This window comes from Artemia franciscana, chromosome 18, assembly GCF_032884065.1.
Source record: "Artemia franciscana chromosome 18, ASM3288406v1, whole genome shotgun sequence".
Classification (NCBI taxonomy): domain Eukaryota; kingdom Metazoa; phylum Arthropoda; class Branchiopoda; order Anostraca; family Artemiidae; genus Artemia; species Artemia franciscana.
In genome coordinates this window covers 12,273,077-12,292,484 of record NC_088880.1, presented here as the reverse complement: position 1 = coordinate 12,292,484, position 19,408 = coordinate 12,273,077, and the positions used below count along the sequence as shown (strand labels likewise).

The 19,408-nt window shown below is 33.4% G+C and overlaps 1 protein-coding gene across 1 annotated transcript in view; it reads right to left on the bottom strand.

The window, feature by feature from the left end:
• LOC136038626 (dipeptidyl peptidase 1-like) overlaps window positions 1-19,408 on the bottom strand; it is a 42,077-nt gene that overhangs the window by 3,444 nt on the left and 19,225 nt on the right. The window contains exons 4-8 of the mRNA XM_065721862.1: window positions 16,749-16,891; window positions 15,266-15,391; window positions 10,705-10,891; window positions 3,432-3,540; window positions 433-587 (exon numbers count right to left, since the gene is read on the bottom strand). Coding sequence (XP_065577934.1) covers window positions 433-587; window positions 3,432-3,540; window positions 10,705-10,891; window positions 15,266-15,391; window positions 16,749-16,891 — 720 coding nt within the window. The remainder of the gene's footprint in view (window positions 1-432; window positions 588-3,431; window positions 3,541-10,704; window positions 10,892-15,265; window positions 15,392-16,748; window positions 16,892-19,408) is intronic.

Here is a 19,408-nt window from a genome sequence, read left to right as displayed (position 1 = left end):
TTGACGGTTAATTATGTTAGTAAGCATACAGTATTTACAGCATAGTCCTCGGAGTTCTATTTATTCTTATAACAATGGGGAGAAATCCCCCTCCCCCCGCGCGTGAGACTAAATTTGACATTCTGAAAATGTCAAAATTCATATAACTTTCCTTTTCCTTTTTCCCTTTTTCTTTCCTTTTCACAAGTTAGCAAACAACTTTGTGGTATTTTTGGTTTTGTATTTCTACCACAATTTTAAGTGTGGTATCTACTCCAATAATTTCGAAATACACAGGCTGGGTGATGGAACCCCAATTAAGTCATCCTAGGATTCTTAGTTTCATATAAGGAAGAATATACTAAAATTATGTGTGTGTGACACTTAACACTTACAGGTCCTTTATTTCAGCTTCATTGACCGTTCTGTTATTAAATAAATAGTTCAACAAACCTCAAAAGGGTATATTTTATCAATCAATTGGGTGTGACGATAAATACCACCAGAATAGTGCATGAAATCAGGATAGACCTCAAACGATATTGACAATGGGCCCTCTTCAACCAAAGCAATTTTCATGGCTTCTTCATTACAGGCACCATAATAACCTAAATAAAGCAAGATTATTAATGTTATAAAGACATTTTAATCCGTTGTTACGAACAAAGTGAAGCACAGTTTAGAAACAAATATTAATATTCGAATACTAAATATGAAATGGTACATATTTTAATAAAAACAAGCTTTTTCTACTCCTTCCCAAAATGAAAAAAAAAAATTGTATTGGCCTTCCTCCGTGTTTTCACATGTTGCTATCGCTTATTTTTCCAATTTACGCTCTCTCTCTCTTTATCTTTTCACTTTTGGACTTTAAGCTTCTTCCCAATTATTTATGCCGCTGAAATTTTTTTCTAAAACTATGTTGTCAATGTGCTGACCAAGCAGCATTTCATTATAAAAACATCATGGAAAAGAAAAGTTTCTTCTGCTTCTTCCCCGAAACAAAATAATTTTTGCTGCCCTTCCACCGTGTTTCCTCGTATTTTTATTACTTATTTTCTTAGTATACGCTCTCTCTCTTTCTTTTCACGTTTAGACTTTAAGCTTCTTCCCACTAAATCTGCAGCTGAAATTGTTATTCTAATAAGATGCTGTCAATATGCCGATCCAGCAGCATATCGATAGAAATATCATGCAAAATAGAAGTTTCTTCCGCTTCTTCCCCAAAAAACAATTTCATTTGCCCTTCCACCGTGCTTCCCTGTGTTGTTATCACTTATTTTTCAAGTTTACGCTCTCCCTCTTTTTCATTTCACGTGTAGGCTATAGGGTCGTTCAAATACATGTTGTCAAACAGCATTTCAATATAAAATGTCGCATGCAATTAAAACGAAATAAAAAGATCGAAAAAGAAGTTTAATTTTCATGTAAGACAATGGAAAAATAAATAAAAAAATCACTATTAATAACCAAAGTCCGAACATTTTGACCTCCCGTCCGGTAGCCTTTATCATAAGAAAGAAAAAGAACAAAATAAACTAACCGAGGCATAAACAAAACCTGAAAAGAAGCGATGAAAAAAGTACAAAAATAAAATAAAAACAATACAACCAGTCACGCATTTGGACTTCACAATACTTAATAAACAACACAATATTCGACCTTTCGTTATTATCAGTGAATAAGTTTTTTTCCTTATTATTTTCCTATTGTCTTATTGGAAAATTATACACTTTCTTCTATATTTCCACTGAGTTTTATCTCTAAAAGCAAAGGAAATGTGGTGTAAGAAATTAAAAATGTCGTGTTATTAGGGAATTTATTTTGACTCGAAAGTGAAACATTTCAGCAGCCAAGACATGAAGTATATAGTTTTAACTTCATAAAAAAAAAAGAGCCAAAAAGGTTCAGAATAGGTTTATTATCCCAGTATTTCAAACTTCAAATTTAGGAGCAGTGAAATTACAATCAGACCAACAAAAACTAGTCCAAATTGTTCGTTATCAAAAAATATATTTTCAAGTTTCCCCTTTAACTATCTTCAATTTGTTATCTATAACATATATGTAATATATGTAACTAACGTTACCGATATTAATTCATGAATATTTACCGACATCTATTCAATGAAGACGACATTTTCTTCATTATAAAAACATCGATTCATTTTGCAAGCCAGTTTTATTCTTCTTAGACCAAAACCAATGCGACTCTAAGAAGCCAGGCTCATCTCGACTGGACATGTTTACGTCCCTGTCCTGGTTCCTGTCCATGTTCATGTCCCTGTTCTGGCAAGCTTAGGATAAGCCAAACTTGTGAAAAGTAGAATTTAAGCCAGCATAGATAAACCCCTTAAACCAGCTGCTCTTTGATTTATATTCTTTCTTTGGTAAAATACTTTCATTTGTCTTTATTATTACAATTTTATTAGCGACTGAAACTTGTGGTATATTAACATTAAGCGGCTTAACACTAAGGAGCGTCCACTTATTGTTTACGCTGTCAACGTGACACCCCTTCAACGCTCCATGCCCCCTTCCCCCTCACACACATATTGTATCATATGAGAATTTCAATACAGTCTTTTAAATCTGGATGGGCAGAAGGTGCAAAAAGAGCATATATGTATTTCGAACAGTATATTTTTTTTGTCATTTAATCAAGAAAATAAATACTTTTCTAGTTTGCAAGAAAAAACAAAAATAATTTCTTAGAATAAATTCATTTGTGACTTTCAATTTCGTTTTATCATTTTAAAATCACACTTTTCTGCCAATAAATTATCTTCTGATTCTATTTCATTCAAAAGTATGGAGAACTGATGTCTAAAACCAATCTTTTAAAATGATTAAATAAAAAACAAGTTTTTTCAACTAAAAGTGAGGAGCGACGTTAAAACTTAAAACGAACAGAAATTATTCCATATATGAAAGGCGCTGTTCCCTCCTAAACGCCCCGCTCTTTACGCTAAAGTGTGACCCTTTCTCACAACTTTACTTTTAAAACAATTAAAAAAAAACTTTAGCGTAAAGAGCAGGGCGTTTTGGCAGTTTAAAATATAATAATGCATTAAAGAAAGAATTCATGGAAGTTTGAGTGATTTTTAATTTTTACAAAAATTTACTAAAATTAGAAAGAAAAATTCACTTGGTTTTTTCGAAAAGTTTATTTTGGTCAATTGGAAAAAAAATCTTTTTAGTTTTTTCTTTGCTTTAGGTCAGTGTTTTTTTTTTTTTTTTTTTTTTTTTTTTTGTCTTGATTATATCCCACCAAAGCATTTTACGAATACCGGCATACGCAAAGTACATACAAATGTGGATTTTTCCCTTAACTTGTAGTAGAAAAGATTTAGGCTACACTTTTAAAAGCCCCCTCCCCCATAGAAATCTTGATAGACCTAGATTTCAGAAGTAAGGAGTAAGAATGCGATATAAATAAAACAGATATAGTACCTCCAACGTATCTAAATTTGGACACATAGTGACGATTGCACTTTTTCTCGTTACATTCACTATCTTTTCCCGAATAAGGGTTGCATTCTTCTGGAACTAAGCCAAAATCCTAAAAAAATATCAGAGATTAACTGAAATGGATGAGCCACCTAAGATTAACCTGAGACAACTAATCCTCCCTTTTGTCAAAAAACATTCGGTCCATGAGCTTCAATTTGTACAATACAAATTGAAGCAGATGGTAATAGTTCAAAATCCATATTTTCCCAATAAGCTTCATTCTTAGAAGAAAACAAAAATAAAGAGTGAATAAAGAGAAGCTTCCAAAGCTTTTTGCATAGTGATTTGTCAAAGATAACGGCTTTGGCTACCCTCTTAATGTATTCCATAATGGGGCAACTTGGCATCTTACGTCTATAGCGTCTTGACACATACGTGAATTTCTATTAAAGATATCTTTTCAAGGAATAAAGCAAAGCAAATATTTAAATAAAGCCAGTAGATTTTTGTGATATGCGAAATGATTTCAGTCCGTTTCAAGTTTTAATGTCGCTCCTTACTTCCCGTTGAAAAACACTTTTTCTTTATATAATTAGATTAAACACGTAAAAAAACTTGCTAAAGATTGGTACAGGATTTTGAATGGAGCTGGTAAATTCGTTCACGAAATCCAAATATGTACGTCCATCATGAGTAAGTCAATAATTCATTTTTGCATATTTTCGCCCATATTGTGTAAACATTCGTTATATAATGTAAGATCTTCATATTACCAAACGTTACTAACAGAGATCAAACAAAAAAATATTTAACTGCATGATACATAACATAATTCTTAAATAACTTGTTTTTAGCGAAATTAGGTTAAAATTTGCTTTTAAATTGCCATAAAATTTAAATATTTTTTTGATGAGTTGTTTCCTATTCTGAAAGCGGTAAAATGTATATGTAGTAATTTTGCAGTAATAATAAGTGATTCTTTAAGAGAGAACGGTAAAAAAAGCTAACGGCTCTTTTATGTTAAATATTTTTAGCATGTCTAGCAACAACTGACGTATAAGGGCATTGGTTTTGGTTTTTATCTATTGCCCCGATCTAGCACCATAATCTGCGTTTGCTACTTTTTTTCTTTTTTTTTACTAGGCTTTCTGAATTAAGCTTTTTCATGCAAATTCTATTTCAACTTGTCTAAGAAAATGGTGCATACACGTTTGACAATTTTAATACCGACTTGTCGAGATTTTCGAAAACAACAACTTGACTTATAAGTTTTTTTCTAGTTAGCTTAAAAAAAAATACATTTTCATTAATTAATATTTTTTCTGCTGCAAATTTGTTACCATCGCTTTTATATTGGAAACTCCTCAACGGTTGAATATTTGAATAGGGGATAATAACCCTTCAGGTAAATAAACGATCAGCGTTTCAACTTGACGAAATTGACGCTGCAAGTGAGTGTTTCAATATATTATGCAAACAGGGGTGGTTTGTCAAATTAGATTACGGTTAAAGATTTTGAAAAACGAGAATAGCATGCAATTAATGAAGAACTTGGCCTAATCAGTTTTTCAAAAGTACTTGGTTTGGTTACCGTGCAGAAGCACGGGAAAAAACTAAAGTAAATATAAAAAAAGCTTGAAAGACCACGACTTCGAAAACTTTTACTCGACGGTATTGAGACAACTCTCCACGAAGAGACTGTAGTGGAACCAACAAGACAGAAAGTATAACTGCTGGTCGCAATTCAGAATCGGATATTTTAAGAAATTCTTGCTGGATGGTCAATGTACCCTTTTTTTAAAGAGCCAAAAGATCTAATAGTAAAAAAATGTATAAATATCAATTAACTAATTTTTTAGTATAAACCTTTCAAAGACCTTAGACTTTGATTTATAGTCAGGGGCGTAGCTCCAGCGTTTGTATTGGTGGGACAAGAGGGGGTCCCCATCCGGATAGTTAATGAGCAAGGGCTATCCTTTAGGGGAAAGCAGTGGCGCTTCTGGCCTATTCAATTTGCTTATACTTACAATAAATATTAAGTATTATTATATAAGTATTATAGTAAGTAAGTAACTTACTGTCAACTGAGATTTCTGCTTTATTTTAGTAACGATAAAATGCCAAAAACTACAAAAACATTTTAAATGTTAGATTATTTAATTCAGATTTGTGCCCCAAAAATTTCTGCGTTCGGGGCAAATGTCCCCTCAACCCTCCTCCTCTAAATCTACCTGTGCGGAAAGAGGGTTTGGAAAGCTCGCGAAAGACACAGGTCTAAATGTGTATTAAAAATGTCTGAAAATTCTCATGATTCTGTTCCAAAATTTCTCCCGCTTTCAAACCTTTATTTTATTTCCAAAATTCCCATATTCGTAATTCGGCAGATTTAGTTAAAAAAACTTAGTTACATAAGTATTTCAGAAAACGCAATAGTTAGTAGTTTCGACATTGTTTCCATGTATACGAATATAGATGTGGCTATTTCTGAGGAATTATTAAAAAACAAAATAGAAGAAAATTACCACTTAATCGAGGTTTCAGCGACAGGAATTGATTGGGAAGTTTTAATGACTCTAGTTAAAATTTGTAATAAGTCTTCTATGTATTTTCAGTTTCGTGATTCTTTTTATCAGCAAAAAATGGGTTACCCATGGGGGCACCTTTATCCGGGCGACTGGCAAATATTTATGTCGAGAATCTCGAAAATTGGGCATTAAATTCTTATTTTTTAAAACACGTCTATTGGGGTCGCTATATGGATGACGTAATTTCACTTTGGAATTACGGAGAAACTGAACTAAGGGGCTTCACTTATGACCGAAATTTGCAGTTCACCCTACAAGTTGAAATTGAAAATAAACTACCGTTTTTAGATGTGTTAATTATTCGTAATACTGATAAACTAGATTTCATTATCTACCGAAAGCCAACGCAAAACAATAGATATCTTCATTTTAATTCAAATCACCCCCACAAGTTAAAAGAGCAGTTGTAACTTCTCTCATTGATAGTGCCCTGAACATTTGCTCCGATTCGTACATAAATGCAGAAATAAACTTTATCAGAGATGTTCTTTTTGGTAATGGATACCTTTTGTTTTCCTTTGTCAATAAGATAATTAGCCTTAGACTAAAAAGACATTCCCGTAATATCAAAGAAGATATTTCACAATGTGAGGCTACCGATAAGCCCTCAAATATTATTTATCTTCCGCATATCCCAGAAATCGCAACAAAATTAAAAAAATATTTGCAAAATAATTTGTATGTAGGTTTTACTAATAATTTTAAAATCATAAATTTCTTGAATTCCGGTTAAGATAAAACCCCAGTTACTCGCCGAAGAGGGGTTTATCAAATACCTTGTGATTGTGGAAATTATTATGTTGGCAGGACCTATCAAAATTTAGAATGGCTACACCAGCATAAAAAAGTCACAGACAAGGTATTAATTTCAAATAGTTCAAACAACTCCTTTGATTCTCTTTAGGTTGGCATATATTTAATAATCCCTCCCACACGATACTTTTTGAAAAATCTTCAATCATAAATAATGATTTAGAGATCAAACAGGTGGTTCGGGAATCAATCAAAATTAGTCTCAAAATAAATAATAATATTTCTTTCAACAGGGACCTGGGGGAGTACTCACTAAATTCTTTATACTCAGAATTAAATAAAAATGATCTAACAAAATATTTTACTAAACCGATTTATAATAGTATTGAACAGGTACGAAAAGACCCCTGAGGCGGGCTGCCAAAAATGCAAGGTTGGCTTTGAGAAATTGCATTTAATCATTTTGTTCTGTTTTGTTCAAGTGAATTTATAATCTCACTTAATTCTATTTGTTAGTCCTGGTTGTGCTTCGTTGAAGCAAGGATGCTAGGGCTGTTTTAAAAAAGTTAAAAAAAAAAACATTATTAGTTTTAATTCTCATATTTTAATGTAAGTTTATTTATACATATATATAAATTTTTTTCTTTCTGATATTGTACTGAAGACGACCCTTGGACATAGGGCCGAAATATCCACAGATTTGATTTCCACTGTCTTGAAAAGATTTTTCCTATTGTTTCTACTTTGTGTTTGTTTGTTATGGAAAGACAGTGTGGTCTTTGTCGCTATTTTAATCTTTATTTTGAGCTGAACATTTCTATTTCTCATAATATCGCGAAAATACATTTATCAGCTATTGCTGATAAATATTTTTAACACTCCACATGCAAATAATATTGTTTTGGTTTTGATCAATAACCCCATCAAAATTACTTGAAAATTGCAACAATTCGGATTCGTAAAAGCCGCAAATAGTTGTACTCAAATTAATAAGTAGTTAATAAGGAGCCGGAGCTGTTGTAGAAGTAGCAGTGGTAGGGGGCCTGAAAGATTCAAGTCAAAACCCTTAGCTATTCCTAAGGTATTGTAGATACAATTTTTTTTTTATAAACAGAATTCACATAGTGTCTTTTGATTTAGCTCAAAACACCCCTCAACATTCACTAAAGTTTCACATTGACATTCTTACTCTTTTGAGACACAACTGGGTAGAAACATTCCCCCCTTTCTCAATGATAATTCTTGTGCGTAAATAAGCGAAAAATTGCATAATTTTGAAATCGCCAAATAATTTGTTTCAAAATAAGCGTGTTGTTTATTAAAAATAATATTATATATTATCCTAACGTTTTTCTTTAATTAATTGTTTTTTATGTTTCCTCCTTCCATATAACCAGGATGCACATGTGGTTTTTGACTAGTTCAAAATACCCCTCACAATTCACAGTTGTTTCACATTTAGACCCAAAACTCTTTTGGGGCACAACCAGGTTGGAACATATTTCCCTTTCCCAATGATAATCCTGTATGTAAACAATCACAAATTGCATAATCTGTAAATTGTCAGACAATTTACCCAAAATAAGCGTGTTCATTCTTGTCAATGTTTTATCAATTATTCTCACGTCTTTTCTTTAATTGATTTTCTTTTTCAAATATACTCCTTCCTCAACTTGACTAAAGGCTAATGCTGAAAACGGAACAAAATTCTTCATATTTGTCCAGCTTTTACCTTTTTTTATAACTTTGTCATTTAAAATCAGGTTACAACTGGAAACAATGCTATTCAAATTTTGCTGCGTCAAGTAAAGGAACGCCTTCTAAACCCGTTTGCATTCACAAAAGGATACTGTCCCCGTTTTTTGCGGTATATTCTCTTCTGCATAGCTAATTTTCGGTAATCGTACTGTTCGGCCTTAAGCGTTTCGGCACATCTGAGGTTACCGAGACAAGAGTGACTTAATATAGCTTAATATGACTTAATATGAGTTTCCTAAAAAGTAGCAATAACACTTTTACCAGATATCGGATCAGAATTATTGCGTTAACCATACCTATTAAGCAAATATATGATTTAACAAACAAAAATATATCACATTAAATTTACAATAACGAAAATATTCTGAGTTTGTTTTCTTTTTCGTAAACTAAAATAGTATTGTTGCCCCCCATTGAGGAAATGCCCCCCTCACCAAAAACCTACAACTGTATTGCTCCAGTTCATATTCTGCTTCTGGCTGGTAAACGATAGGACGATTTAGCGATGACACAGTTACGAATTAGTCCGCATACGATACGAGGCAGCTTTTCAGGTTGGTTAAATTTTACGATGGTAGGGTTATATATATTTGCATTAATGACCTATTTTCACCAAGTTTTTTTTTTTATTTCACAGGTTTGCCGCATGATCATAAGATGTGTGGTGCTAATCTCTGGCCCCTTCCCTCGTTCATGTATGAACTTTGTATTCTGTTCGATATGCAGGACAGGAGTTTGGAATAAATTTTCGTGAGATGTATAAAAATACAGGACATGAAGAAGTTTCGTCAAAATTAAAAACTTCCTATATTCAATATTGAAGTCTCTGGAATTGTTAAATTGCTAAGAAATATGAATGGGTTGATTAGTGCTGTAGCTGTGTGAATGAATGAGAGACGAAATTGTCAAATTCACAGTGCGTGAATTGCCATAGTTGGAGTTGTATTCGGCGTTTTAAGTGTAAATGAAAAATATAAAAACTTGAATGTACTATAGTTGAAGATAAAAGGAAGCACTAGACTTGATAATGTGAAATTTTTGTAACCCAAGTTCTTAATTAACAGAAATAAAATAAACAAATATATAAGGTCAAAAATCATACCCTATTGTCGTGTTTACATATTGTCACGTTTTGCCTCCCTTCTTGCAAGAACAATTAAATTCTCACCTCTCCCCCTCCTCTATTAGCTCCTTAAGGGTCAGAAACATGTATATTAGTCCAAGTACCATCAGAAATAAGCAGGTCCTCCTACCCATCAACGTTTCTTCAACCTCTAGCGGAATGAAGATAAAATCAATCTTCCCAGATTTGATTGTTGAATTTCTCTTTTTTTCTCATCTCGTTTCTTTTTAGTCCTTGATTTGGGTGGGTGGAAAAGAATCTAGATAGTTTTGAATGTTTATGTTTTTTTCATGGAAGCATCATATAAAAGAAGCTTTTTTAGGGGGAGGGGGTACCCATTACGTGGTTATGCATAAGTTATTGCGTTGCATGAATATAAAAAAATGTGTTTGTTTTTTGCTTGTTTCTTTACAAGCCTAGTTGTTAACATACAAAATAGAGATTAATATACTAATATAATATACCGACTAATATACAGACTTCTACTAATTTTACCCATCTACATTTTCGTTTGAAAATTTCCTTTCCTTAGACAAGAAGTCAACTTCCAAACAACGTTTTCAATTGTGGGCATCTTTTACCAACAGTTTTTTGTCACAAACCGATTTTTGGTTGCACAAACACAAATGTTGATCGACAGCATTCTGCCGATACAAACTGTTGATCAACAATATCATGATAAAATCCTTCAAACTATGCCGTCATTGTATCCATGGGTTTGCTAGGGAGCTAAACAGGTTTTGTTAGGGAGCTAAACAAAATTAACTTAGTCGTCATTCTTCCGGACTCTGACAACTGGAAGATCCAAGCCCTCTCCCCCCCAAGATTTTTTTGCCACCCTCATTCCGTGTTTTTTTGGTTTTCACTGTTTTTTAAATAAACTTGTCAATTTGGTAAATTATTGGCGCCCTCGTCACATTGCCACCCCCCCCCCCAAGATTTTGCTCTAGATCCACCCTTAAGTCTGATCCCACAACTTTCCTTTTAAAATATTATAAGCCGTTTCTTTGCCACGCAAAATCACTGAAACAAAGCAAAAGAAAAAAGATCTTACATGGGCATATTTACCAGCTATTAGGTATGGAAAGCCTCCTTCGCATCCTTGACTGTATTGGCTACAACTAACAATATCCTGGGTTGAAAGAGTGGGTTGTAGCAGATTCTTTGTCAAAATTCTCAAACGGGACTCCAGCATCCCCATTGATGAAAATGCATAGCAGCTTCCACATTTTTCTTGATTACTAGAAAGAATATATATATATATATATATATATATATATATATATATATATATATATATATATATATATATATATATATATATATAGCTTAAAAACGACATGAAACACGGAAGATTAGACAAACAACAAGAAATGAAACCTATGCTAATTACACAGAAGAAATTCCATCGCCATCTAACGTCTCCTCTGAAATCAAGATGGTACCAGCCCGCAATATACAGCTGGCGTTGGTGGACCTATAGTATCAAAATGGAACAGAAAAACAAGAGTCTTTAACATTTATTAGCTCGTCAGTTTTTTTCAGGGGGGGGGGACAAAAGGCCTCTGCAAAGTAATTTCAAATTTGTTGCAGCCTCTGGAAATATAGGAAAAAAACGCAAATTGCAAGGATATATTGGTAATTTTAAAACAAGTAGGGATTTATCAATATAAAATCTAATTCCACCTATATAATATTATTTAACTATGTTTGCTCTGTATTCTAAAGCTTAAATTAGACTTTTTAAAATTCTAAGCTTTTTATGGCTTCTAAAAAGGACCTTATTTTGTATTATAATTCCTTCAACATACAGATTTCAAGAATAATGGGTTTAACTTAAATGATATTTTTCCAAAAAAATTACGTTTCGCAATAGACAAAAATATTTTTGTTGACATTTCATAAATTCTTCGCAATACAACTTAAAGAAACATTTCCTTCTATATTCATGTGACTTAATAGGTAGGTTATAGTCTTAATTTTTGTATTTAGCCACTTCTCAGGAAGATACCGCGGACAATATATCAGCAAAATCTTGTGAATAACTCATGGCTGTCTACTTTAGTTCTTCTGCCCTAGGAATGACGCATGGACGGATAATAGATAGACTTATCTATTAACAAATGAACTAACATCATTTTTATACAATCCTAATAAGGGGGTTTATGCCAGATTTGCCTCTCCACTCAATCAGACTATCTGTCTTGGTTTTTTCAACATTTAGCCATGGCTTTATGCCCAAAACTATTCGATTTTGATTAAATCTATTTTAATTAAATCGTGTGAGTTTCTACACTCAACCATAAATAAATAATACTATCTCCAGATACTGGGATAAAAAGATTGCTTTTCAACTCTCAGTATGATAACAAAAAACAAATTACCAATAAATTCAAAATAACCAAACAAGAAATAATTAAAATAAAATGAGGAGCATCCACCCCTGAAATTAAATAAATAGTTACTAATTAAGTTTTTCTCTTGTCGACATACTGATTTCGGTTTTTTAGGTATGACAAAGTAGTTACCTCAAGTTTACCAAGTTTAGTGTGCAATAATTTATGAGAAATCATATAGATGCCTTTTCAATGTCTATAAAAATCATAGTAGGATTACCACCTTTGTCAAGGGCGTCATGAACAAACCAAGTCATTACCATAATAGCATGCTCAGTAGAGTGAGATTTCCGGAACCCAAATTGCATCGGGTTAAAAAAAAATTAGATTTCATTAGAAAGCTGACTATACGGTTATACCGGCACTTTTTTGCAGCTTTCCAAATGCAGACAAGATTTAAATCGGCCGATAGTTTGTTGGATTCTTTGGATCTCCTTCTTTATACTAAGAGACAATTCTTGCGGATTTGAAACAAGAATGAAATTTTCCGGTTTTAAAACAGATGTGGAACACATGGGAAAGCGGGATTACAATATTCGGTGCTATGCACTTAATCAAATAAATGACCTGTCAATTCCTTCCGAAGATCCATACTTTAAAAGCTCCGTTGTAAGTATTCATCTGAGGTTACAAGTGTAAGAAAAATGGAGCAACTGTGAGACGGGGGTAGATATGGTTGGAAGTCCTTTCCAGTTTTATTTTCCAGCTGACGGGCCTGGTCAGTTCTAGCAGCTGACAAGGTATCCTCGCCAATTTTTGAAAAGTGTACATTTAATGCATTGACGACTTCCACTTTCCCTATAGCAAGTTTAGTTCAATTTTCGGCAATTAAATCATCAGGAAGACAATGGGTCCTGTATTTTCCTTAGTATTTATTAATTATTTCCCATGTCTTTTTTGGAGATCTTTCAACGCAACAAATGCTTCGGCGAAGTATTGTTTATTTTCTGATCTTAAAATTTTTGTATCTGCAAAATTCAGCTAAATAAGCTTCAGACAGACGCATTAAGTATGCCTAATATAGCGGATTCTTATTTTTATTGATACCAGCAATCTAGGAAATATCCAAGGCTTAACTGGCTTCATACTATTATGTCTCGATAACTGGCGTAGAGGGAAAAAGTTATTGGAACAACGTTTAAACTTTGTCACAAAAATTTCAGCAGCAAAATCAGGGTCCGAAGACTAAACAAGGGGAAAAATCACTTTAAAAAGCAATACTTAAGTCTACTTAATGGATTTTTACTAGTCACTCTTATTTTTCTTTTAATAGGCCTAATAAACTCTGTAATCAGGTGTGTTTTGGGATTTGTTTTGTGCATACTTTTCTTTTAATAGGCCTAATAAACTCTGTAATCAGGTGAACGTCAGTTACTAGCATCAAGGTCAGAGAAATCTTCAATGACCACACCATTTAAATTCAATTCCAGATTCGTAAACAAATTATCAATAAGGGAAGCATAATCTTTCGTTATTCTTGTTGAGACTCCACAAGCTGGCAAGAGACCACCAGACAGGCAAACTGATAACAAGTCAGCCCCATCAGAAGAAATTCCGTGGGAGTTACCATTGGAATTATTAGAATTACATAAATCAATATTGAAATCACCCGTGATAATAATTTGTAGGTACTTTAGTACGGTAGTACTAAAGTAGGTACATTAGTAGCAATAAGCATAGAATCATCAACAATTTCCATGAATTCCGAAGTAGAAGAACTTGGAGGCCGGTAAAATACATAACACAATATTTTGATACCATTCATATCTATATTAACCGCCAAAAACTTAAAGACCATTTCAATATAGAAATGATCAAATTAACTAACCAGATCAGACTGAACTGTTGATTTAATAAAAAAAAACCTATCCCTCCCTTTTTTTATTAATCCGATTCTAATGAAAAAAGTATAATCCTCTTTATTAACACATGTCTTTGTTGAATCATTTAAAATTTTTCACAAGAGGCGGAGACATCTATATCATGACAAGAACTAAATAGGATATTCGATCAAAAATATTTAGTAACCCGCGACAGTTCAGAAACGCCATTATAAAACTAGCACTTTTATTCAAAGTTTGAGTGGGGAATAGATATTTATTTTTGGAAGAGATTGGATCATCGTATCAAAATGTCTTTGCATAAATTCTCAAATATTTTACTTAAATCTAGGGGGAGCTCCTTCAAATTACGAGGTCTATCATCCATTATCTCTATCCTAAAATTTTATCCTGAAGTTCAACCATAGACTACAGTAGCGTTTGATAGTCATAGCTATTAATTAGTCAGTCATTTTGAAAAATGTTTTATTTATTCCAAGTAAGTACTTTTAGTTTCAATTTCTTAATTTTTACATTTGATCACATTCAAATGATTTTATATTTATCTACAGGGTCAATTGAACAGACAAGGGATATAATGACAGGAATTTTCTGGAAAACAAGCGTCAAAGCACTCTAGCCATACGGGCCCTGTTTAAAGTGAGTCAATGCCAAACTTTTTGCAAAACAGTATTTTTCCGGCAACCAATATATAATTTAACCTGAAACATCTTTTACAATATTTTAAAATCAATCTAATCCCACCGTATTCCATCATTTCAACGTTTTAAAATTGAGGGGTTCATATGCAAGTTTCCTTTAGTGAACGATTGTCAAGTGAAGCCCTCCATAGAAAAAGTAATACCCAGAACGCTGTTTTTAAATTCCATTTTTTTAATTTATTCGAATGGTAAAATTACAGTTTCGGTCATTATAAATGATGCCACAACACCCACTATATAGAGACAATTCTAAACTAATTGCATTCCATACCAATTGCAATGCTAAAGATCTAGTTGATATTTTTTCAAAGGCGCTAGAAAAATGCCATCTAGCGCGTTACTTTCATCGACAAATAAATATTCTAGGGGGAAAAATCGGCAAATTTAAAATAAAAGGATGGAGAACATATTCTGAAGAAATTCCTTTGACATCGAACTAACCCAATACGTAGGCATTGCCTAAACCATACGTAGACAGACACAGATAGAGGGAGGGGTGGATCTTCTTGGATAACTTCTGCCATATAAATTCAGTTTTAATTTGTTGCTACTGTATCCTGCCCCGTCTCTCACAGCAAATCCGTTGATCTTCCTCGACCTAAAGGTCAAACATATATGCCCTTATCGTTGTCAATTTTGCATTTTAAAGGAAATTGAAAAGCAAAACAAATTCTTACCGCACTGGCGACACATAATTCACACCGGATACATTCCTCCAATCAAATTCGTCGGGAAGAAAAGATGCACGTAAATTTAAACTCTTGGTAACAGGTGCAGGTTTGGGTCGATTAATAACAGCCGATCTGTGGGGGGAGAAGGAAATTAGATTTAATCAGAAAACAAATCATATTAACAATAGTTTTCTGGCACTAGAGTTTTCTGGCTCAATAGAGATAGAAGGGACAGAAGAAGAAAGAGAGAAAAAAATAGAGAGAGAGAGGTTTTTTCTTCTTTCAGCTCTGTTTTTTTTTTCATGGATTTAAAGGAGGCAATTTACTTATTAGTCAGCTCGGTAAACAAGATGTATCGTGATAAGTTCTAGTGAACATTCTCATTAAAACACTCAACAGATTTAGTTTCTTGAAACACACATTAAAGGCTCAAGAGGGCAGCCGAGAAATCAATAAGACCTTATCTATTAGGATAAAGTTTGCTTCATCTAGGAATTGCGTCTGAAATAGGGGTCTTTGCTTGAAGGAAAGGGGTCTTGGCTTGAATAATACAATAGCTGTAAGCAACTCTATGTAATAGATTAAATGATTATAGAAATGGAATATTTTTTTAGTAATTTATGAGTCATTATCGATTATCAAAATTACGTGCACAAGAGCATAGAAAGCATTCTAAAAAAGATGTTAAGTTTTTCTTATCCTAAAAACCGCACCCGCAATCAAAGAACAGGCCCATTTTGTCTTCTATTAGGTTTTGTCCTGATGCTTAAATTAAAATCACTTTATTACTGAAGATTTAAAATCCTATAAACTTCGTTCCATTACCCCTTATCCGACTTATCCCGCTAGCCCTAATGTCACCAAATACAATATGGGAGAGTTCAAAAATATTCTCTGCTCACATGCAAGCTAAAACGCTTATGGACAGCTAGATGAATAAAAACCATGATCATGTGTATTCCAATGTGATGATAGCTTACGGATCCTTAAAGGTGTGCTACTTTTCACTATATTTGTCTTTTTTTTGTTTTCAGCAAATAGTTTCATATATTTTTTCCATTTTTGAAATGAATGAATTGTTAGCTTACATTTGACGTCCATCATCCTCAGTAATCCTTATATTTCTGGGAATAGCATGTGTAACTTATCCGATAACTAATCTAGACTGCTTCAAGGGGTAATCCCACCAACCCCTGAAGTCATTCTACGTCTCGCTAAGGATAAGTAACCAGGCTCGTCAGATCTTGGAATGCTCAAATGCAATAATAGTGGCTGAAGATCTTAGGTTTTTTCATGAGCTGGATTGACCTATTTTGCCTGTGGTTGGAAAAACTCAACCCCATTATGGAAAGCTATACTTCACTTGGAAATTAAATCCAAAAAAGGTCATACATAGACACAACACACTGATTTATTAAAATACTAGGTACTAGAAACTGAGCTTATTCCAATTCATCGTTTCTTTCTTGCACGACAGGCTAATACATACCTTCTTCCTCCTTTAATTTTTAGCAGCTCTTCAGCAGTAAGACCATAGAATTCAGAGTAGTCTTTTGCAACCCAAGATTTCTGCATCTCATTGATCTGCTTTACAAAGCCAGAACTACCATAGTACACAAATGAATCGTCAGCCTAAAAGCCAAAGAACAAATTCAAATACAATTTTCTTAAAAAATATTGCAGCCAATATATTAATGAAAAATATTTCAATTAGTTATGATATAAATCAAATACGTATTTTACTTACTTTGAACATGGATTATCAATCATTTCTGGCTCCTTACCCTTTTGAATCTCATAATAAGATTTCAAATATTTTTATAATATGCTATTATTATTATTTTTTTTCTGGTGCTGCTTGAAATATATACCATAGTAAGGTAATGAAGGTAAGGGATCAAATTCGGATACAGTGGTTGATAAGGTATTTGTAAGATTACAAGAGCAATGAATACAACAGTGGTTGGCTTGAAAGGAGGCCTCGGGGTCTCTGAATTTGTATAGTACGGTGAAGGACACGTGGAGGGAAGATTATTTTAAGTTAGGGTTGAAATGGGAAGAAATAAAATGGATCTTGAACTTAATGGGAGGATCGATTAATATTGGCGAAAGAGAGAGGAAATTTAGGGGTTATGGTGTTAACCCAACCCCTTGTCCGATGAGTGGGGAAGATGATGAGGATACTTTTCATTTTTGGGGGAATTGTAAGAAATTGATGGATCACAGAAAAGTGTTTTTCGTTAGTGTTGACAGATAGAAGGTGGGCGGAAGGGATTGTAGGATCACAAGTTAAAAAGACATTAAGGAATCTGGCTAAGTATGTTGATGAAGGGCTGATACACCGTGAAAGGTGCATCTCTTTATAAGTAATTTCGCAAAGATTCATATATTAGTAAGTTTTCTTTTTAATTTATTTTTATTTTCTTATTGGTTTTCGTTATGTTTATGTTCGCTTTTTTTTCCTATGGCCCGACGGCTTTTTTTTGGAAATACAATAATTTATACATACATATACCATAGTAAGTGATTGTACAGGACATGTTAGTAGTGAGAGACGGTGACCTTTAAGCAGCGTTCATATGCAAGTCCAGCAAGACTTCTATGCCTAGATACGGTAGGCATATCTGGTCACACATTTGCTTGAGAATGGAAGTTCAGCCAAAAAGGCATGTGAACGCTGCTCTAAAACTTAGATGATAAATATAGAAAAAAAGAAGCTTGAAATTTGAGTGGTTGAAATAAAAAAAAATAAATCAGCAAAAAGAAGATTGGTTGAAATCCTAGACACAAATTCTAGACACTAGAACCCGGTGCTTAGCTTCAACTTAATGTAGACACGCAGTTTAACTAAAAGCGCATCGGAGCGTCAGTTTAGATAACTGATATAAAAAAAAAGATGTTTTCTTGTTTTTACACTTTATTAAGGTAAGATCGATACTAAATATATATATAAAAAAGTGGCTTTTACGAAATAAAATCAAAAGACACGTTTTGTCACAAGATTCATACAGTAAAAATATGGGTACAGTAAAAGACGGAAAAAAGCGTTAATTATGAAGCAACAACTCCAGGTTCCAGAGGGTGGAGAGGCTCTTCCCCTGCCTGAAAGGTCTAATTTGTAAAATATACCTAACCTCATTAATTTATGTAAGATTGTACCAGATAATTATTCGGAAAATCTTCCAGAAATACGCTAAGGAAATCAACCAGAACTCGGCTCAGGGAAACTACAATCTGGCCAAAGATTGCATCAAAACTTGATTTAGAGAATTTACCAGATTTCGGCTAAGCGAACCTACATAGTTTGTTTTAGATAATTCAACAGAAAACATTTTTTGAAGAACCTACTGCAACATGACTCAAGGAATCAAACAGAAATTGTTTAAGAAAAGCCAATTAGGAATTGGACCAGGGGTACCAGACTTTACCAGAATATACTTAAGGAAAGTTACCAAGTTTTTTTATCATACCGCAAATAAGACTTTCCAAAATGAACCTGACAAATAGCTGACTAGAATGGTTCCTGAACAGAGAACAGAGCATACGGGAACGTTTACTGGATGGTTTTGGTAATCTCTTACATTCCAATAGCTTCAACTCTACGACTATCTTTAGGTTCAATTAATGGCCTTATCTTGGAACCGTACGTCAGCATCTGCACACAAAACTAATATTATCATCATTGCAATCAAAGCAGAAGATTTAAGCAAGGTTTTGAAACCCTAATTGAAGGGCAAAAGCTACAAAGTAAATTGTATTTTAGCAGAAAGCGAGATTCATGTTTACATACAGACTTCATTAAATCTGACAAAGATAGGTACGCAAGACTGAAATGTGATGAAGGAAAATGATGCACAAGAGTGATGATAAAAGCATCATAGACGTTTAATAATGCTAGCCCATTGCACAAATTGTCTAACCGCTCCAACTTCCAGAGTTAGTTTCAGGAATTCTACACCTCCGAAATAAGGAGAATCTTTTTGCTATTGGTCAGTGACTATTGGTGAGTTGTTTTTTTATCCCTGAAATCTGAAATCTGGAGCGGTTGGACAATTTGTGTAATGGGCTAGCATTATCCCACGTCTTTTGATCACCAACTATACACAGGAGAATTACTTTATGATTAACTAACACCCACAAGATGGGCAT